Source organism: Triturus cristatus, chromosome 7 (assembly GCF_964204655.1).
Source record: "Triturus cristatus chromosome 7, aTriCri1.1, whole genome shotgun sequence".
NCBI lineage: Eukaryota > Metazoa > Chordata > Amphibia > Caudata > Salamandridae > Triturus > Triturus cristatus.
This window is the reverse complement of record NC_140590.1, coordinates 1,575,708,818-1,575,728,951: the sequence shown is the minus strand read 5'-3', so window position 1 is coordinate 1,575,728,951 and position 20,134 is coordinate 1,575,708,818. Positions and strand designations below refer to the sequence as shown.

General features: G+C 46.0%; 1 protein-coding gene across 4 annotated transcripts in view; it reads right to left on the bottom strand.

The window, feature by feature from the left end:
• The window catches only part of NCOA3 (nuclear receptor coactivator 3), a 449,566-nt gene that overhangs the window by 109,505 nt on the left and 319,927 nt on the right, over window positions 1–20,134 (bottom strand). For all 4 annotated transcript variants that reach the window (XM_085619414.1, XM_085619419.1, XM_085619415.1 and 1 more), the window contains one exon: window positions 3,769–3,873. In XM_085619414.1, coding sequence (XP_085475540.1) covers window positions 3,769–3,873 — 105 coding nt within the window. The remainder of the gene's footprint in view (window positions 1–3,768; window positions 3,874–20,134) is intronic.

Below are 20,134 nucleotides of genomic sequence, written 5' to 3'. Positions count from 1 at the left end.
AGCAGGCGGAGTCTTGACCGGAGCCTTCCTTTTTTCCAGGTGGGGTTGGAGTAGGTGCAGTCGTACTCACTCGTTGACCTGGAGTGATGAGGTCATCTGAGTCGGAGTAGTCTGCCTCAGAAACTATTTCATGATCCTCCGAATCCTCCTCCGGGACATCAGGGCCTTCGATGAAGATGTCCTCCGGCACCGGAGCGGCTTGTTGCGCCATAACGTGTCGTCCAGCCAGTCGATCACCTTTCCATTAGCCGTAGACCCGAAAGGTGTCGATAGGCCCAGCGGCCTGCGTAGACGACTGGAATCAGGTATTTTGAGGAGTGCGTCGAAGGGCACGCAAACGAAACAATACTATTGAGTTTGATGATTTGAGCGTCGAAAAGGTTTGGAAAACACCGTACCGAACAGAAGCGCTGAAGTTACATCCTAACCCGATGGTGGAAAAAAACGATCTGAGGATGAGTCGATGCCCATGCGCTATCGTCAAAGGGAGGAGTCACCTATCTCATGACTACAAAAGACTTCATCCAAGATAACAAGGTGCAAGCATCCGAGCCCAACACCAGATGGCGACCTATGCACAGAGTGTGAATTCTGCAGCTCATATGCCTCGAACTTACTGTTTCCTTATATTGACAATTAAGGAGGCATTCAAACCGAAGGACACCTCAATTACATAATGGCAAAAGTGTACAACTTTTCTGATTTTAAGTTGATATTGACCTCCAATGAGCCTGCATCTTAAATCCAGCAGCTCTCCAAGGACTTTAAATTTATGGCAATGCCTTTGGTATGTCCTAGTAATTCAATGTTTGCTTTTTCAATGTGTGTCTAAAACATGAGACAAAAGTCAGAGTTACAGACTGGCTACTTCCTTCAATAGGGTGCCATGCTAGTAAGGAATAGATTCACCTTAGGAGCACTTCTAACAATAAAGGAAGCATGATAAATATTTGTGTGGCACATTACAAAGGTTTGTCTCTTGATTGAATAGAGCTCTATTCAGCTCGTATTACAAACGTTTCTTTAGCCTATGATGAAGGTATGTAAAAGGAAGTTTGTAAGTCCATTAACAATAAAAACTGGTTTTTGAGCAAATTGCAGGGCGCAATTGCAATACGAGTTGCTTCTATTTTCTTTCTTCTATTTTTTTTCAATATTAAAGTTAGCTATGAGGCTACAAACAAATATACATATCATCTATGAAATATAATTTACTGGCTCAGTATCCCGGGTTTCAGTGGTATAACTATCTCATCTATTATTTAAAGTGCATTATACTTCCTCTCCACCTCTTCTAGTGTTTGTTGGAAGTCTTTCTTTGCTAGGGTAATGGACTCCTGGCAGAATATTGCCTAAGTTGGTTTGAGGATAACACACCCAACGATGTCAATTTCTTGCCAAGCCTACTGAAAGTGTCTCACGTTCTACCACTGCAGAAGTGTACATAGTTTAAGGTTTTATAAATTTCTAGAGGACTGTTTTGAGCTTGGTCTGTAGCACAAGTCTGGAGACAAAAAAAAAAAAGTTTTCTTTGTTTTGGTTGCGATTTCAATTGGATTGCTCAGAATTGTGACTGGGGATATGGTTTGCACATCGACATTCAACGATCAAAGCAGCTCCACATTCTTAAAACCAGAATGATGTTTCCAATCACATAAAAAAATATTTTCTCAGAAATTGGGCTCCGATCTCTGGATCCAGACTTTCATTACAGCTTTAGCTTTTCTTCTTTTAGCCAGGACATGTGCTTAGTTGTCTAGCACATAACTGATGAGGCAGCATCTTGTGCTTTTGCCTCAAGAAACAAAAGATTCTGCCACTGGATTCATGTTATCGCCATCATATTTACCAATTAAGGGAGTGTCATGTGAATTTTAATAAATACAAGATTCCCAAAACAGACTTGGGGGGGAAAAACAGTCATAAAAATAAACATTACAGGCTCTCACAATTAAACGAAAGGATGAAGAAACTACATCAATTTCATTTCTACAGTGGCTTCAAGTAGTCTACAGCACCTTACTGAAGGCAAAAAATATCTTAGGAGGGTTGGACTCTGGGTAGAATGGTATTCCTAACCCTCATTAGGGGGAAGTGCAATAAATTATCCTCTTTCTACTATTCCTTACTTCCCTAGTCTCCAAAAAGCCCCAGTATGCATTTCCAACCTGCTCCTCGGATCCCTTATACCAAGCAATGTCTGGCATATAGGGCAAAGAAGACCCCCAGTTCAACTTGTAGGTGAATTGAAACTGGGCGACCAATATAGAAAACTCAAAACCAAGGTTAATAGACTGGAAGTTTGCAGAGCTGATGCAGACATTGGGGTCATGACAGTTGTGGCATTTTATTTTTATTTCATAATATTTTACTATGAGAAAGAAAACAGCCATACAATCAGATATCATTGGGATACAAATTAGGGGTGGGCAACTGAGTTGGTAATACCAAGCATATGATCTACAGATTACACGTGAAGCCCTAATGATTTACATACACTTGTTGCTACTATCGTAAAGACTATTGGATATAAGAGGTGTTCGAGTTGATACAAGATACAAGTTACGGGTAAGAGAACAAAACACCGCTGGTCTAGGCGAACCACATTACAAACAATCTCAGCAGCAAATCTAGAAGATTATGTGAGCAGATGATAACAAAACTATCATCACTTATGTGTTTAGTATGTAGCAAGTGAATGTTGTCCCAAGTTGTATAGCATAATGCTTTATCGCCTTGATCGTAAAATTAGCTTAATGTGAAAAAGAACTGGAGACGGTAGTTATATCTGTTATCTAGCAGTGGGCGAGTGTTTTTAGGTTCGAGATACTGTTATAGGTTGCGCTGCTAGGTCTTTCGGAGTTAGTTCTATGTATTTGTCCAGGGATCTCCATACTGCACTGGAAATCGGGTGGGGATACTGGTCTTGGACTGTAAGCTGTGTGCCCCTTGGAAGATTTGAAACCCATACCCACCATGTGTGATGCGATAGATGGCTGAATGACTTCCATCGGAAAGAATGGCTTTTACTGCAATGGTCCGAAGAAGATCTAGCACTGCCATATCGTTGTGTCCAGAGGGCAACGCATTCGAGGAGGCCCAGGTACCCAACACTACCATGGGAAAGATTAAAGTTTTGGGTATGTTAAATATAGCTGACAACTGGCTTGTGTACTGGTAGCCAGTATGAAAGCAGTTAGATTAAATAAAACTTGCTGGTGTGAGCCCCAAACTTGGTTGCAAATCCAGCATTTAGCTTCTTTTCGCAAGTTTAAATTAAGCAATCTAGTTGGGGTCCAATGCAGGAGATTTATTTTTGCTATTATTGTCCTTAACTAAAAAAAGCTTAACATGACATCCATTTTTACATCTGCTTAAAAAAATGCAGACCATGAGGAAAATGAAATCTGAGGAGACAATCACTTTAACTTACCCTACAAAAACTGTAGAATTAAAAGTTAGGATATCCTATATCCTGCAAGTAGTAGCCCCCGAATTTTGACACTATGGGCTTGGAATATAAAAGACTGAATGGTATTCAGAAATCAGTGGAAGTAAAGTATTTTCTCAGTAGAGTGGTAGACAAAAAAAAAGAGGCCGCAATGAGTCTCGAGAGATTTTAAAAGCAATGCTAGAGGTGAATACCAACTAGACTGTATAGAATCTGAAAAATTATCTATGAATGCATAGCCAGAGTAGACTTAGTAAGTAGACAAAATTTGCTTCCATATACATACGTCATGAGTGTACTCAAAGTTATCTTGTTACCTGTGATCCAATTGCTGACTGCATAACTGGCCTCATCACAGCACCACCACCATTGTTGGGGGCTTCTATTTTCATCTCAAGTGCCTGGCGATTCTGGCTCAAAAACTATAATGAGGGTTGAAACAAACAGTGTGGGAAACTTGTATCAGTTTTAAATAAACATTTATTACCCACTTACATTTATAGCTCGGAATGGGTAGTAATTAACAGAAAGAGTGGATATATTTATTGCGACTCAGATACACATTAAAGTCTCCTCCATTTCACTGGCACTCTTCTACCTTGCGACAGTGACCAAAACAGTTTTCAGGTTATTTCTGAAATAGGGGTCTAGATGTATTCAGTCTATTCTGCTCACAAACCTCTGTTCCTTGATGAACCACGAGGATTGAACACCAGATAAAATGCCATATATGCCTAGCCTACACTACAACTATAAAAACTAATACAATTCTGGACAAGTTGAAAGTAATCCATTCATAAAACTGGTTTGATTAGAACCATTTTTCAAATGACTAACATTTAGCTCATCCACACATTAAGGCGACATTACTGCATAGTGCATGCGATGTCTGTTGTGAGACATTGTGGGCATACCGAGAACACACCTGGGCTTGGAGTCATACCCAATTGCTTACCATTGGTTGGCTTCCCTGTCACTCATTTGTTTGCTTATTTGTGTCCAAGCTTGTCAATCTTGTGTTTGTCCTTCCCATGGAGTAAAGCCTCTAACATCTCTTATTGGCTGGCTTCAATGCTTCCACTGCTTGGTTTTCAAGCACTACTTTTGCGTTAAGCACTCCATAGAAGTGCATGTGTTTCTCTGTCATTTCCCTCATGAACTTCTCTCCCCGTGCACTCCATTGCCATCCATGTGCTTCTCCCTGCCCACCTTGATGTTGTACTCACTCATGTCCTACCCTTCATGTTGCTTTCTCGTCCGTGTGCTTTTAGACGTAAGCTCCACATTGCTCTGGACTATGCTGCTCATTCCAAGTCCCACCCTCCGTGTTGCTGTTGTCATACTCCATTTTGCTTTCACTACCCACGCCCTCCTTTTGTCACGTGTTGCTTTAAATCCCCACTGTGTTGCTTCATCCCCATCTTCGTGCTGCTTTCACCACACGTCCTCTTTTGTGTTTCTCTTCCCTATCCCCATGCATTGATTTCGCCATCTGTGTTCTCAGAGTTCACTCAACTGTGCCCTCTGTGTTGCTTCCCCCCCTAGCAACCTGTGTTGCTCTTGCATAACAGCATTTCAAAAAAACACTTTAAAATCTGCCAATGTAAACCGGAACGGCAAATAAAAACAAAACAATAAAAAAGAGCTGCCTCATCTTGAAGGCGAGCCCATGCCTATAAAATGACTAAGCTGGCCGCAGCTAGGCTTTTTTTTCGTTGTCATATTCAGCCATGCTGCACAACAACTAAAATGCTGACCATCATGCCAAAAAAACACTGACAAACTCAAAAGGTCTCAACGTTGAAGCCTACAGGCTTTACCAGTCCCTATTTTTCCTTTACCAATACTACTTTTTTCATACTTTTAGATTTTTTTTGCAAGTTGCCTTATTCACAAGGCCTGTAGGCCTTGCCTTTTTTTGGGCGTTTTAAAATTAAAAGTTTTCAATCAACCACACAAATTGCACAGTGGGTGAGAATAACAGATCATGCGTAAGAAATAAAGAGAAACCTTTTAGCAGACACGAACCTCTTCTTTTGTTCCTCAGAGACAGCAGATCTGCCCTGCGACTACTCACTGCCCAGTATAGGACTTTTCTTGTTCGAAGTAAATGGAATGGTGCACTGGCCTACAAACAAACCTAAAGTGGCAATGGGAGGAAATAACTACCCAGATTTTAGAGTCAAATTTAATTTCTTAATCTGCGATCGCCCTAAAATTCAGCGTATCGTGGGCTTAAAAGTACTTGCAAAAATAAATAAGGTGACTGACAAATGTAGGCAAAGTGTTTCTAAACAGGAAAAGAGGCACTTATAAGCTTCTCCGCTTTAAGTGGATTTCAGCCACCAATTGGGGGAAGGAGGGTCACAGGGCAGTTGGGGACTAATGGGCCTACAACGTGGTGGTCATTTTAGCAAACCTGGCAAGGTGCAAGCCTTTGTAGACTGGACTCACAGGGTAATGAAGGCAAGGAGTCCGGGGTTTCAGAGGGAGGTAAAGTGTAGGGGGTAGAGAAGAGAATTCATACACCAACACAATAACTTCAATGTCTAATACAGTGCTAGTTTTTCGGTAAAAGAGTACATTATTTAAGCAACAGACCTAAGTAGAGCACAATTGGAAAAGTTACTTAACTTTAGCAACGCCTATCTGGTAGAGACTGGATCTAGCCGCAAATTCCTTATCTTAGAATCCTCCCCAGGCACCAGACTGGATCATGACATTTTTTCAGCAGTATCTCTGCGCATCAGTAGAGGGAGTCTAGAGACTCCGTAGTGACGCAGTCTCCATGTGAGACATAAATGGAGTCTATTTAAGCCTTCTCCAGGCGCACTGACATGAGTTTCTTTTGTGACCATTTTTGCACCAACAACCACGAAGCCACTTAGAGAAACAGGCTCTAGAAACAGTGTGCCAAAAAGGGAAAAGTCTTGAAGAAACAAGTACAGACTGAAAGAACTGCAGAAGTGTGCAAAGAGGGAAAATTGGCGACAACAGCAACCCAAGTTCGCAGAGCGGCGAGGATGGGTGGGTCGATAAGGAATCTGCGGCTAGTTCCTGTATCTACCAGATAAAGCTTTACCGAAGGTAAGTAACTTGTCAGTCTGATAAAGACATCTAGTCAAAGATTACTGATCTTAGAATCAGATACCCAAGTAATACCATCCTTGGAGGAGGAGCTGCGAACTGACCTCACCGAAGACCCCCAATTAGGAGAAGCTGGTCCGACGAAAGAAAGGGACAAGGCCATCCGAAAATGATAGGTGAAGCAGATGCTCACCAAAAGGATCGATCTCCGAGAAGGACATGGAAAGTGGGAGAAACACTGTATAGAACTATTAAAAGAGGATGAGGAGGTGGCTTAGCCGTCTACCATGGTGAACGTGCTGAAGTGCAGCTCCTGCAGCCTGCCACTAATCCTTCATATATCCTTGCTTTGAGTGGACATTCTCCTGTCTTGGAGCCCACATATCCATGGTAATCCTGCTCCACAGCTGCAGCAGCCTCTCTGGGCTCGCCCTGTCGCGACTGCAGTGTGGCGGCCTGACAGCGTGTTAGCCTGGTGCCTGGGACACACGCTGCCTGCTTTGCCGGCGCCCGCCGTCCCGCTTGTGTGCCCTCCTGCCCAGGAGGCTGCGGTGGCAGAGATATACCTGGACACGGCGACTACGATCTCCCTGCACCTACCCAGCCGTGATCCTGAGGTGGGGCCCTGGTGATACGGCGGCCTGGTGACCGCAGGACGCTCTTCTGCCTTGTGTGCACCCACCGGTGGACTTTGCTCGGCACCTGGAGCGGCGGGGCTGCGGTAGCGGCCCTGAACTGTCAGGTCCTGGTGACCCGCAACGGACTGTGGCGGGGGTCCGGACTGCCCCCCCCCCCCCCCCCCCTCTTGCCTGGCCATCTCTACAGTGGGCCTGCCTGCGGAGGAGCCATCCCACGAGGTCGGGTGGGTGAGGCCTGTGCTCTTCGTGTGACACCTCTGTAATCCCCATACGGCGCCCCCATCCCGCAGATTGACTAGGCCTGTGGAATCCCTCCCAGCCACCTTCCGCCTACCCGGTGAGTGCAATCAGTGGGCAGCGGTGGGGATTGTCATCCCAGGCTGTGTGGAGGCATTTGCGTGGCCCGGATTCCCGGGAAGAGACCGTGAGTGTTTGAGCCTGTCCGCGCCTGGAGGCCCGCTGCGGGGAGGAGTGAGCACTGGGTGTTTTCTAGGGCCTGTGCTGAGCACACTACCATCCTACCCGGACTGTGCTTGGAGCTTCTGAATTTTTACACGGAGGCCCTCGCATGGGCCCGACATGTGGCAATAACTGTGCAGTTGCCTCTACAGCATGGGAGACATCATCTGACACCTATGCCAGCCTTGATTGATTGTGTTGCCACTGGATGGACAGGCCGATACCGCAGCCCACCTCCTGTGTTCTTTTAGGGCATTGCTTGCATGGGAGTGCTGGGTGCCATTGCTGTCCCCTCGTACTCCCCATTGACTGGTGTGTCGCCCTACAGTTCTATCCCTCAGTGAAGTGCTGTGTTTGATGCAAATTACTGAGGGATACTGTCCTACTGCCTGTTCTACTATTGCACGGTGGATTGGGAGCTGAGCCTTGACACCCATTAGGGGAGGAGTGCGTACCTAACTCGCGGAGGCGGCCAACTGGCCCCAGTCGCCCGTGACCCTTCTGAGCACACTGGGAGAGATTGCTATATCCCGACTGTTAGACCGCCATCTTGGCCCATGAGATTTTAAAATGGCCAAAGTTTAACCGCCTGCTGTGTCCTTCAAGCAATGCACCATTGACAAATACGCTGGAACAGTGACCTTGTGGCTCTCACTGTGTGGCCCGGAAGCCCACATGCCGGAAAATGCGGCACTGCTGGCGGCGATCACGCAGTCGCCGGAAACATTGGAGACCAAGATTGGAACGGTGAGCGCGAATGTTATGCTGCTTCAACAAGATCCCCTGAATGCTGTGCAGCATATCACAGAGGCAGAATCCCGCATCTCGGACGGGGAAGACACAATGGGCATGTTGACGAAAAAAGTGTATACCCATGAATCACTCACTCAAGGGTTGGCAACGCGAGTGGAAGATGCAGAGGGACGTGCTTGTAACAATCTCCGCTTTATTGGATTCCCGGAGGGAATGCGAGGGCAGCAACAAGGAGGAGTTCCTCGCCACGTGGCTGAGAGGATGGCACACACCGACTAGCTTTCATCCTGCTTCGTGTTGGAGTGCGTTCATCGCGCACTGCTACAGAAGCTGCTGTCAGGTGCCCGTCCTCACCCTATCATTGCCCGTCTCCTTAATTATAGAGACAGAAAAGTAATCCTACAGCAGGGAGGAGCGAGGGACTCTCTTACTCATGACTCAGCGCTTCCTAATCTTTCTGGACTACACCAGGCTCATACAGCAGCGCAGACAATCCTTCCTGGAGGCCAAGGCTCGTCTTCGAGGTCTCAAGCTTCCATACTTCCAGCTGTATCTGGCTCGTCTGTGGGTGACGTACCAGTCACGCACCTACTTTTTTGAATCCCCGGAGGTGTTCCAGTGGCTCAAAGAGACGGAGCGGATTAAACCCCGCACCCCACCCAGAATTGACTCACTCATCTTTCAGTGGACCTGGGCATGGGCATGGCCCCCCCCCGGGAGGAGGGCAGACAGCGATCAATGAAGAGGTCCAAGACTCGCAGTAAATCCAGTAAGTGACTTTCTGATATCAAGCGGCACCCTCAGTGTCCTGAATGATGTAGCTCTGAGGACTAACTATTTACTCTAATATGATATCAACTTTATGTTGTATTGCAAGCTTGCATTGTATAAGGAGTCCCTGACCTTCAGTTGTTTGTGTGATTCTTTATGAGCTGGAGACTCACTTGGGATCCATTGGCTGCTTTTTGCTGCTACCCCCTGTTGGGGTCTTGGTCTGGATCATGCCGTGACTGATACTTTCATGTTCAGGAGGAATTGGGGTGGGGGATTTGTTGGGGATTTAATGCGGGGATTTTTGTTGCTTTTTATTAATGCCACTATGTCTTATGCTATGTGCTTTTTTGGGATTGCTACTGTCGCCCACTTAGCTACGTTCCCCTCCACATACCACGGCCACTCATGACGCAAAATGTAGCTGGGGTCGGGAGTAGAGAGCTCCGGCTTCTTGGTTGGAATACAAATGGTCTGCTCAATAAGATCAAGCAGGGAGCTGTGCTGCGCCAAGCTAAGCGTCACAGGAAAAGCATTCTATTCCTGCAGGAGACCCACCTAGCAGGTACCAAGACACCTTGTTTGGGAAGGTTTTGGTTTGCACACACGAATCACGCTAGTTTCACTTGAGGCTCCGGGATTTGGGGGGGGGGGGGGGGGAAGAGTTGCAATCCTTCTAAATCACAGCGTCCATTTGTTCATAGCCGAACTTGGTCTGACCCCCAGGGTAGATTCATTGTGGTATATGGGACACTGCATGGGGAACCCATTTATTTTATTTATTCATAAAGTTTTCTATAGCGCGAACATGATCTCGAAGGATATCAGGGCGCTTTACAAAGAATGGAAGGCAGGACCCAAGTCCAATATCGACATCAAGTAAGAATACACAATACGAATAATCACATAGTTCCCATACAATAAACAGGAATATAGCGGGCTAGGAGGGGGGACACAATGCTGTAAAGGAGAGCAGTATCAAATAAGGTACAATGGTTGTATCAATGGATCAATGAATTCCTTCAGCATCAAGTGAGGTACAGTGGTTGTATCAAAAGATCAATGAATTCGAGCATGAGAAACCTAGGCCAACTTAAGGTAAGAATTTGTTCATTAGGAATCTTTTGGATTCCAATTTGAGAGAGTTCCATATATTTGAGGCTGCTCCGGAGAAGGCTCGGTGACAAGATCTCTTTTTGCTAAGGAGGAGTGGTTTCAGGAGGAAAGTGTCTGCACTTCTTGAGGCTCTCCCACCACAGGATAATTCAAGCGATTGCGCTAGACACAAGGGAGTTTTCAAGTGCAGAGCTTTGTGCGCCTGGACGGCATTCTTTAACTGAATTCGCGCTTCGTAAGGCAACCATTTGAGAGATTTTAGGATTGGGGATATGTGCTCATTTCGTTTGGTACCTGTGACCAGTCTGGCCGTAGCGTTCAGTGATGCCCTTAGTGGAGTCAGGGTGTATCTGGGAAGACCACAGAGCATGGCGCTGCCGTAGTCTAGTCTCGGCAAGACCAATGCTTGAACCACCTGCTTGAAATCCTTTTGCGGGAGGAATGGTTTGATGTTTCTAAGTGTCCTTATCAAGTGATTAGCTCCCTTACACACATTACTGATATGATTTTTCATATTCAAGTGCTTGTCCAGGGTGATACCGAGAGATTTGGCTGAGTCTATGATGAGGGGTGCAGTTGAAAGCAGTGAGGTGATTCAACCAAAGGTCTAGCTTGGGGATGTGGTTCATAGGAGAGATGAGAAGAAATTCAGTTTTGGAGGTGTTGAGTAGGAGATGGTTCTCAGTTAACCAATTTTGAGTAAATGTTAGGGTAGTGTTGAGTGAGAGGATGTTCTCCGGGGATGAGATTTTCAAATAAAGTTGTGTGTCGTCTGCATACATATGGAAGAGAATGTTTATGGAATTTAGTGAATTAGCTAGTGGTTCCAGGAAGAGGATAGGAGATAGGGCTAACCCTTGGGGGGACACCCATGAGTACTGGAGAGGGAGTGGTTTGCCTTGACTCTTTGTGATCTGTGTTGGAGGAAGGAAGAGAACCATTGTAACACCAGACCAGAGAAACCCATCCTCTTCTTCAGAAACGATAGGAGGTTGTCATGATTAACCGTATCGAATGCGGAGGAAAGGTCAAGGAGGATTAGAAGGCAGGAATCATTTTGGTCAATCATTTTTAGAATGTCATCCATAACGTGCGTGAGCCGATTCAGTACTGTGCCCTTTCCGAAAGCCGGATTGATGCTGGTCAAGGAGTTAAAAATTCTCTATGTGGGCACAAAGATGGGATTGTACGCATTTTTCTAGTAGTTTGGCTAGGATGTTGGAGATAGGGCTGAAATTATTGAGGTCGGTTGTATCTGCGTTAGTTTTTTTTTTATACATAGGTGACACCTGAGCTGCTTTTAGGCAGTATGGGATCGTGTCTTGTGATAAAGAAGCGTTAACAATCCTTGTCCAGGCGAGGACGAGTACATTCTTAATTTCTTTGAAGATGGCTGGGGGCAACGGGTCACTGAAGTGGTTAGATGGGTTGATGTTTTGAAGAATCTTGTTGTGCCCCATGACGAGTTCTTGGTGTTCAGGCAGATAGGTTTGCCCTTTTCTGAGAGGTCAAAGGGTGGTGTGGACCCAGAGGATTGCAGAAGAACCTTCTTACAGGAGAGATTAATGGTGAGGAGTCTTGATTTTTCAGTGAAGAAAGCAGCAAGTTCATCGCAAGAGGGTGGGCTGCCTCTGGCGTCAAGAGTGGTTTGGACCTACCACTGATTGCTGTTTGACCAATTCAAAAAGTTTCATGGGGAGGTTTGCAGCTTGATCAAGTTGGTTTCTGAAGTAGTCTGCCTTAGCGCTCTTGATTTGTTTGTTGTAGAGGCTCCTAAAGTCTCTAAGGAGTTTTAGATGTTCTAGGGAGGGTTTGGATCTCCAGGAGCGTTCAGCTGCCCTAAGGTTGCGGCGTTCCATGTTTAAATTGTTGCTGTACCATGGTTTGGATATTTTTGTCGAGGCATTTTTTTGTTGGAGGTGCAATGTCATCCATGATGTTCGAGATGGTCAAGTTGTAGGAGTCAGTGAGTAACAACCTCAACCAGGTCAGCTTGGGAGGAGAGGGCAGATATACAATGGGCTGTTAGATCGATTGCGTTTATTGATCCGAGGTCCCTTTTCCAGATCTTTGATTTCATTGGCTGAGTTTTTCTCAATGTCACCACCCTGTTAATATAAAAGAGGATGCAGTGGTGGTCAGACCAGTCACAAGGGGTAATGGTATCCAATGTGATGGTTTGCCCCTTCGAGGTAATGAGGTCTAGAATTTCACCTTGAATATGCGTTGGTTAGTCACAGTGCTCAATCAGTTCTTGATCCTTCAAAAATGCTTTAAGGCAAGTAACGTCGTGGTCATTGGGGTTTGACCAGTGAAGGTTGAAATCACTGAGGAAGATTTGGGACAGGGCTGAGTCGACATTGCTGGCGAGGACTTCCTTAAATTTTTGGTCGATGAAGGGGAGATTGTCACCAGGGGGGTGATAAAAAAGTGTGAAGTTTGCAAACCGGCAGGTTATTACTTGAGATGTTGAGACAAAGGTATTCACAGGATGAGGGCGAAGATGACTCCAAATGAGAAAATAGAGTGAATTCCTACGAATACAGGCTAGCCAACCCCCCCCCCCCCCCCCAGCCTCTGTCTAAGCAAATTATGTCTTGGGTAGGCAGCACTAGGAGGTCTAAGAAAGGAGTGGCGGTGGGTTTTAGCCAAGTTTCAGTGAGGATGATAATGTCTAAATCTTCGTGTTGGATGAGGTCGAAGATGTCAGAGGCGTGTTTACTGGCTGACCTGCAATTGAGTGGTAGACATTTAAGCCGTGATGGATTTGAAGGGGAAGGAGTCTGGATGATGTTCACTCTCGTGAGGTTGTCTTTATTTAAGCCTCTAAGATTGTGAGGAGGTTCTCTGTGCGGGTTAGAATGGATTAGTTTGGTTTTCGGCATAGACACTACCCATTGATTTAGGGAGTGTCTATGCCCCCCCCCCCCCCCCAGCCCTATTGTAGTTTTTTGTTGAAAAACTGACGACGCTCAGGACTGAGCTTGACCCTGGTTGGGGGAGATTGGAACGATGTTATGTCCCCGTCGCAAGATAGGTGACGTGCTGCGGCCCGAGTATCGGGGACTCAGGACTCTAAATTATTGCCCCTGGTTCAGGGATTGAGATGGGTTATCTCGTGGAGGACTCTACACCCCACCGCTTGAGTTGGGAACAGCTCGCAGTAAAATCTGGCCACATACAGACCTGTTTTTCCTGTACTGTCTGAACCAGCGACCTGCTCAGCCCCAGTATACACATCAGATGTCAAGAGCAAGTTCAGGCTGCATCGATCTTAGAGGACGCAGTTCCGACTATACTCTGTTCTACTCATTTACAGGGATGTTTGTGCCGCCTTTAAAGACGTTTTGCGTGCAGAAGAGACGTTTTCTTGGATGCCGTGGTTTGGATTGTTCGTGTGATGCATTTGTTTTAGCTGTGCAGTATTTTTAACAGCTATTATGGTATGTCAGGAGAGAGATAGGCGCCCCAAAGTGTAGAAATACTGAGAGTACTGGAGCACGAGGACCTCATTGAAACCGGAATGAGTGGAGTTACGAGCGATTTTCGCCTGCCACAGAGATGTATGCAGGCTGCTGCAGTTGATCTCTGGGTCTGACTCGCCTTTCAGCTTTTCAATTATGCGTGTTAAATACTGAAAGCACATTGTTTGTTGTGATCGCATTTGCCGTAATGCGGCAATACAAAAGTGTGTACTGTGAGCCCAGGGCCTTCACTTGCTAGACTGGTGTCTAGTCCCGCCCAGGTCGCAATGGCCGAACTTGAATGAGTTAGCACTCTCAGACCTGGTGTCAGGAGCCCCCCCCCCCTTTATCAATGCCCCCACTTACAGGTGACAGTCTCGCTGGAGCCATGAGCTGTCCTGGCTCCCTTAATCCACACGGCGTGTTAAATTACTCATCACCTCTAAACCAGCTAGTACGGCATGACGTAGTGACGTGCGTGTACAGCCAATCAGAGGTCATCATTTTGTTTGCTATTTGCCAAGACTTCACGATTATTTTGCGAATCGCAAAATGCTGGAGGGTCTGTTTCAAAGTTCAATCTGAAACGCATTGAGCCATGTATTCAAGTGTGTGATGCAAATAAGCTGATGTCTTCACTTTAAGGACGGAAGTCCGCCGAGGGGAATCCTCATCAGAGGCAACTCTTAGTTCTGGACTTTCAATAGCTCTAGCGGGACGGCAGGCGGGAGCGATGGAGTCAGCGTGAGCACTCGCGCTAATCAGCCGCTCACGCCAGCCGCGTAGTTTATGGGCTAGGTGCGCTGCGATTCTCAGACCGACGCACCGATTGACAGCGGGAGGATTGCTAGTGCCCGGCTCGCGGTCTCAAAGAAATACAGCAACGTTGGCAGTCTGCCTCCTAAACTCCGCGGATCATCGGGTGTTGTCTGCCTGGAGCTTGCTAGCTCAGCTCTTCTGGATTATTTCACTTTTGGCCTTTGATCCGCCCGTATTTACCGCCTCAATCTTTACAACGCTTAATCTTCCAGGACACGAGGGAAATTGCCCGCGGCAGCAGTATTTTCATCGTAGCTCCCTGACCACGAGCAGCAGGGGAGCCAAGAAGAGCAATAAATCGAAAGCTGCCACTAACATCGACTCTAGAGATGCAGTTCCTGAAAGCACTTCCAGATCCAGACATGAGGTTAGTGGGAATAAAAAACTGCGGGGGCGACCAGGGGCATCTAAAGATGTAGCTGGCGCTCAGCCACCACTCGCAAAAATGTTTGTGCGCCAAGCGTCAACCATCCACCGCAAACGCCAAGATCCCCTTATATGCCCCCTCCCTCGAGACCGCCCCACTGGACTCACTAACTTCCCAACCGCCCGTGCTAAAACAGCATCAAGAGACTGGCTCAGCAGAATCAAACACTGTGGACGTGCCGCAACCTGGCGCAGGATTTATTGCGGACTCACAAGGCTCAGCTAAGATGCTGAGCAATTCCCCTTGTCTTTCTAAAGTTAATAGTGGCAAAAAGGTGATCGGACTGGAAAACCAGCCAACTTTAGCTGACACAATGTTAAACTCTGAAGGCTGCCCCCATCCGAGCAGTCCTGATACTCCCTCTATAGCCCCAGAAACCGGTATCGCAAACTACATCCAGGGCCTGGAAACTGCTGCCGGTGCACAAGCACCTTGGACCCCGGAAACTGGGCCCGAGAACTTCTACTCGTTATCTGATGGTACAGAAACCACCTCCGATGAGGGAGGGACTAACTCAAGCGAAGATGACAGCGAGGAATTGATCAAAGACACCGGCACGGTGCAGCGGCCCAAGAGAACAAGAAGCAAGGGCAAGAGACGTAATCAACTCAAGTGGGATTATTCTGATTCACAGATGTCTTATACCTTGGATGAAGACGACTCATCTAGCAACCTGGGAAAAGACAGAGCTTACCACCGGCCACCACTGAGCCCTCACTAGCATCAATCCTAGCCTCAATTAAAGAATTCCAGAAAGAGGTTCGGGCAGACAATCGAGCAGCTAAAGGGGCTGCTAAAAAGTTGAAAGGAGGCTTAAGACGATTGAATAAGACATGTATCGACATAAGTGATCGTGTCTTCATGATCGAGGGGCGCACCGAATGCTTGGAAATAGAGACCACGGCTGCTAAAAAACAGAGCGAGACCAATGCCACTTGTCTAGTGGATATCATGTTAAAAATGGAGGAACAGGAAAACCGCCAACTCAAGAACAATCTTCGCTTGCTTGGTATTCCAGAAGGGAAAGAAGGCAAAGACCCTAGGCGGTTCATTGTAAAACTCCTACAAGAATCTTTCCCTGAACACCCAGGCTGGGACTGGGACCGTGAGGTGCAGAGGGCACATCGCTACCCCTTCAACATAAGGAGAAAACGCAACGGCAACAACGCAGCAGGCGGACAACCAAGAGTGTTTTTGGTATACTTCGGGAACTTCCTACTGAGGCAGCTGATTTATGACCAGGCTCGCCCAAACTCTAAGAAGGGGGCCAACAAAATAAAATCTTTTTTGCAAAACCAGACTTTTGCCATCAGACAGTGGAGCGCAGATGGCGTTTGAGGCAGTTAATCTCCCCATTTCAGCAGTTAGGAGCAGAAGTTTACCTCATGAACCCTGCCAGACTTAAAGTAATCTTTAATGGGGGCTTTAAAATATTTCTGTCCGAAATCAAGGCTGGGGAATACTTGGAGGAGATAAAGTCCAAGAAGGGTCCAAGATAGAGAGTCTACCACGGACACAGGTACGGGTAGTGCAAGGGAAGGAGGGGGAAGGCTAAATAAATAGGGATTCCTATGTCTTTTGGCTCTTTCCACCCCTTCTTAACCTTCTCATTTTTAATTTTCGTAATGCTCTACTTTAACTCTTTAAAGCAAACTAGCCAAACATACATTTAACTTATTTAGGCGTGGTGTGGTTAGCAGCTGAGACTCACCACTGACCATCATTCAGGTTTTTCCCGATTGCTCCAAGGAAGGGGGGGTGGGGGGTGGGGGGGGCTGGGTGGCGGGGGGAGGGTTTTTTTTTTTTAGAATGACACAGAGGAATCCAGGACACCTTCTCACATACAATCACTCACTCATTCACATATAATGGGCACGACTAAAGAATTCACCAAGGAAGAATACTTAACGAATCAAGAAATCTCTGGCCTATCTTATTCAAAACAACCAAATGGCTAAAATAAATACTCAGGTTCAATTCTGCCAATATTTGTGGGCTAAACGATGCCTTAAAAAGGCAAAAAGTATTGCAAGGTTTACGCTCTTTGGGGGGGTCGAGATCATCTGTCTCCAGGAGACACACATAGAGGGATCACAAAAACACCTATTAAACTCACTAGGGCTTAAGGTTATAGGGGCTACTACACAGGGAGCCAAAATGAAAGGGGTAGGAATTATGGTCGATAGGAGACTTCCTCTAAAAAATCCGCGTGTTAAATCCGATTCACTGGGTAGATGGGTAATCTCCGAATGCCACCTCTCCCCTAATCCTCCTTTCACTTTATGCTCTATCTATGGCAGCAACGCTGATGACCCAGGGATCATTAATTTGATTTCTGGGGAGCCCTCTCACTGGCCCACTCCAATAATCATCTGCGGTGACTTTAACATTAATTTGCCCTGTGATTGGAAAATAGACAGCAAGTGGAAGTATAAAGGCAGGAAACCCTTAGTGTTTCAAGCAATTATTAATCTAGCCCAAACCCATGGGTTGAGCGACGTCTGGTCTAAGCTTAACTCCACTCAACCTGGCTGTACCTACTTTTCTGCACCGCACCGGTCATTTGCTAGACTAGATTATTTTTTGATTTCATCCTCCCTATTAGGCAAATGTACCATAGACACGGCACAGCGTTTCATGTCAGACCATAATCCGCTTATTTTGAATATCGGGGGGCTAGAGAACTGGAAAGAAGCACCAAGATGGAGATAAGAGAAAGCACTTTTGCAAGATGTAGGCTATCGGGCTCATATGCAAGCTTGGATTCAGGAGTTTCTGGAAATAAACACCGGAACGGCCTCAACCATGGTAGTCTGGGATACACTAAAAGTGGGTATTCGGGGAGAAACCTTAAGGTTCTCTATTAGGAAAAACAAGAAAGCTAAATCACAAATGATCGATCTCCAGGAAAAGCTAAAAAATTCAGAAACTAAACTAGTCCAAATGGTTCATACTGGACAGGATGTTGAGAACACACAAAATGAAGTAATACTTATCAAGGCTGAAATAGGGGCGGTATTTGTTGAAAAAACTGCAGCCAAGTGGGCAGCAATGCGAGAAATGAACTACGAATGTAGTGACCGCATCGGTCATCGCCTTGCTGTCAAAACCAGACAGCAGGCCACAAACAGCGAAATACTTGCGATCCAACTGCCAACAGGGATAGAAACCAGTGATCCTATTAAAATACAAAAGGGTTTGAGATTATTACGCCAAGCTATACTTAGAGGAGAATAGTAGGTCAGCCGATTCAGGAGAACTTGAAATTACCAAATATATAAAAGAGGTAGAGCCAAGACAGCTCAACCAGGACTATTGCAAGCAGCTGGAAGTTACCCCGACTTGGGATGACATCTTGGAAGCCCTAACCAGTCTTCCAGACGGGAAAGCCACGGGAATGGATGCCATTCCCGTGGAGTTCTATAAAATATTCGCACCCCAAATCAAGTCCATTTTTCTTGCTGTAGTAACCGCCATATTCAATGGGACTTCCCCTCCTGCCTCCTGGTCCAATGCCAAAATGTCTATATTTCTTAAAAAAGGCAAATCACCTTTAGAGATGGGCTCCTACAGGCCAATCACACTCAAATTGCGATCCCAAAGTCTATTCCAAAATACTCGCTAGAAGAATATCCACTGTAGTTGAATCCCTGGTGTCAGAATGGCAACACGGATTAATTCCAAAGAAGGGCACCACTGAACACATTAGGCGGGCCATTACTCTGTTTGGCGCAGCACAAGTGACAGGAGACCCAATTTCTCTGATTCTACTAGACGCCGAAAAAGCATTTGATCGGGTCTCCTGGCGGTTCCTGTGGTGTGTCATGAAGAGGATGGGATTTGGGCCAAAACTCATGCAGGCTGTACGGGCTCTGTACCAGAGCCCAACGGCCTGTGTGTCGATTAATGGGAGGTTAACCGAGCAATTTAATATTTCTCGGGGCACTAGGCAAGGATGCCCCTGCTCCCCTCTTTGCACTCTACATAGATCCCCCAATTAAGAAAATCGAAAAGAATCCAGCAATTTTGGCAGTAAGCATGCAGGGAATCGATACCAAAATTATGGCTTACGCTGACGACCTGGCCATAACCACTCCTGAACCTAAGAGCGCTATTTTGGCATTGGAACTGGAGGCACAAAATTTTGGAAAAATCTCGGGATATGCAATGAACAAAAACATAACCCAAATAATAACGAATAATGAAGTCAATTGGATTGATAGCCGGATTGTTAAGTAGGCCAAATATCTGGGGGTCACTATTACTGCCAACATAGATGAAATTGTAACCGAGAATCTATCCCCCCTGATTACTGAAACAAGGAAAGCCCTCAAACAAATTGACAACTAACACCTGACACTTGTAGACAGATGCAACGTAATCAAAATGACCTATTTCCCGAAATTTCTATACTATTTTCGCTCCATCCCACTGGATTTTAGTAAGGCCAAGCTCAAGAAATTGCAACAACTTTTTACGCAATTTATCTGGGCTTATTCACAACCTAGGCGGGCACTAAAGCAACTGTCTCTCCCCCGGGAGCGGGGTGGCTGGGCTTTTCCTAACATAGTTCTTTATTATTGGGCCTCAGTTCTGCAATACAGCACTGAATTGGTGAAGGAACACTCCCTCTCTTCCTCAACCGGTCTTCCTTCACCATTTCGGCTTCTACTGGGAGAGGAGACTTGTGGCGGTCTGTTCAGGCAAGTATCCTTCATTAGGTTCAAGACGCTGATGAACTCCTTTAAGGTTTTTCGCAATATCCGCAGAACCTACGGGCAGGGAAAATTAAATTACTATACTCCTATTAGTGAGAACTCCAACCTCCCTGCTATTTTTGGCAGGTCCCATCTATTGGACTGGTACAAGGCTGGTATCACTAAGCTAGGAGACCTAATTTCCAGTAAAGGAGTTCAATCCTTTGCAGATCTACAAAGCAAATATGGACTAAGTAATCAAGACACCTTCAAATACCTTACTATTCACGACTTTCTCTCCCGAAAAGCCGGGGGACCTGCAGGGTTTTTGGATATTGAATTTATTAAAACGCTGCGGGCCCCAACGATCCCCAGGATAGGTCTCATTTACTCTGCTTTAAACAGCCAAACCCCAGATGACATGCCTAGGATAGCAGACAAGTGGCTCACAA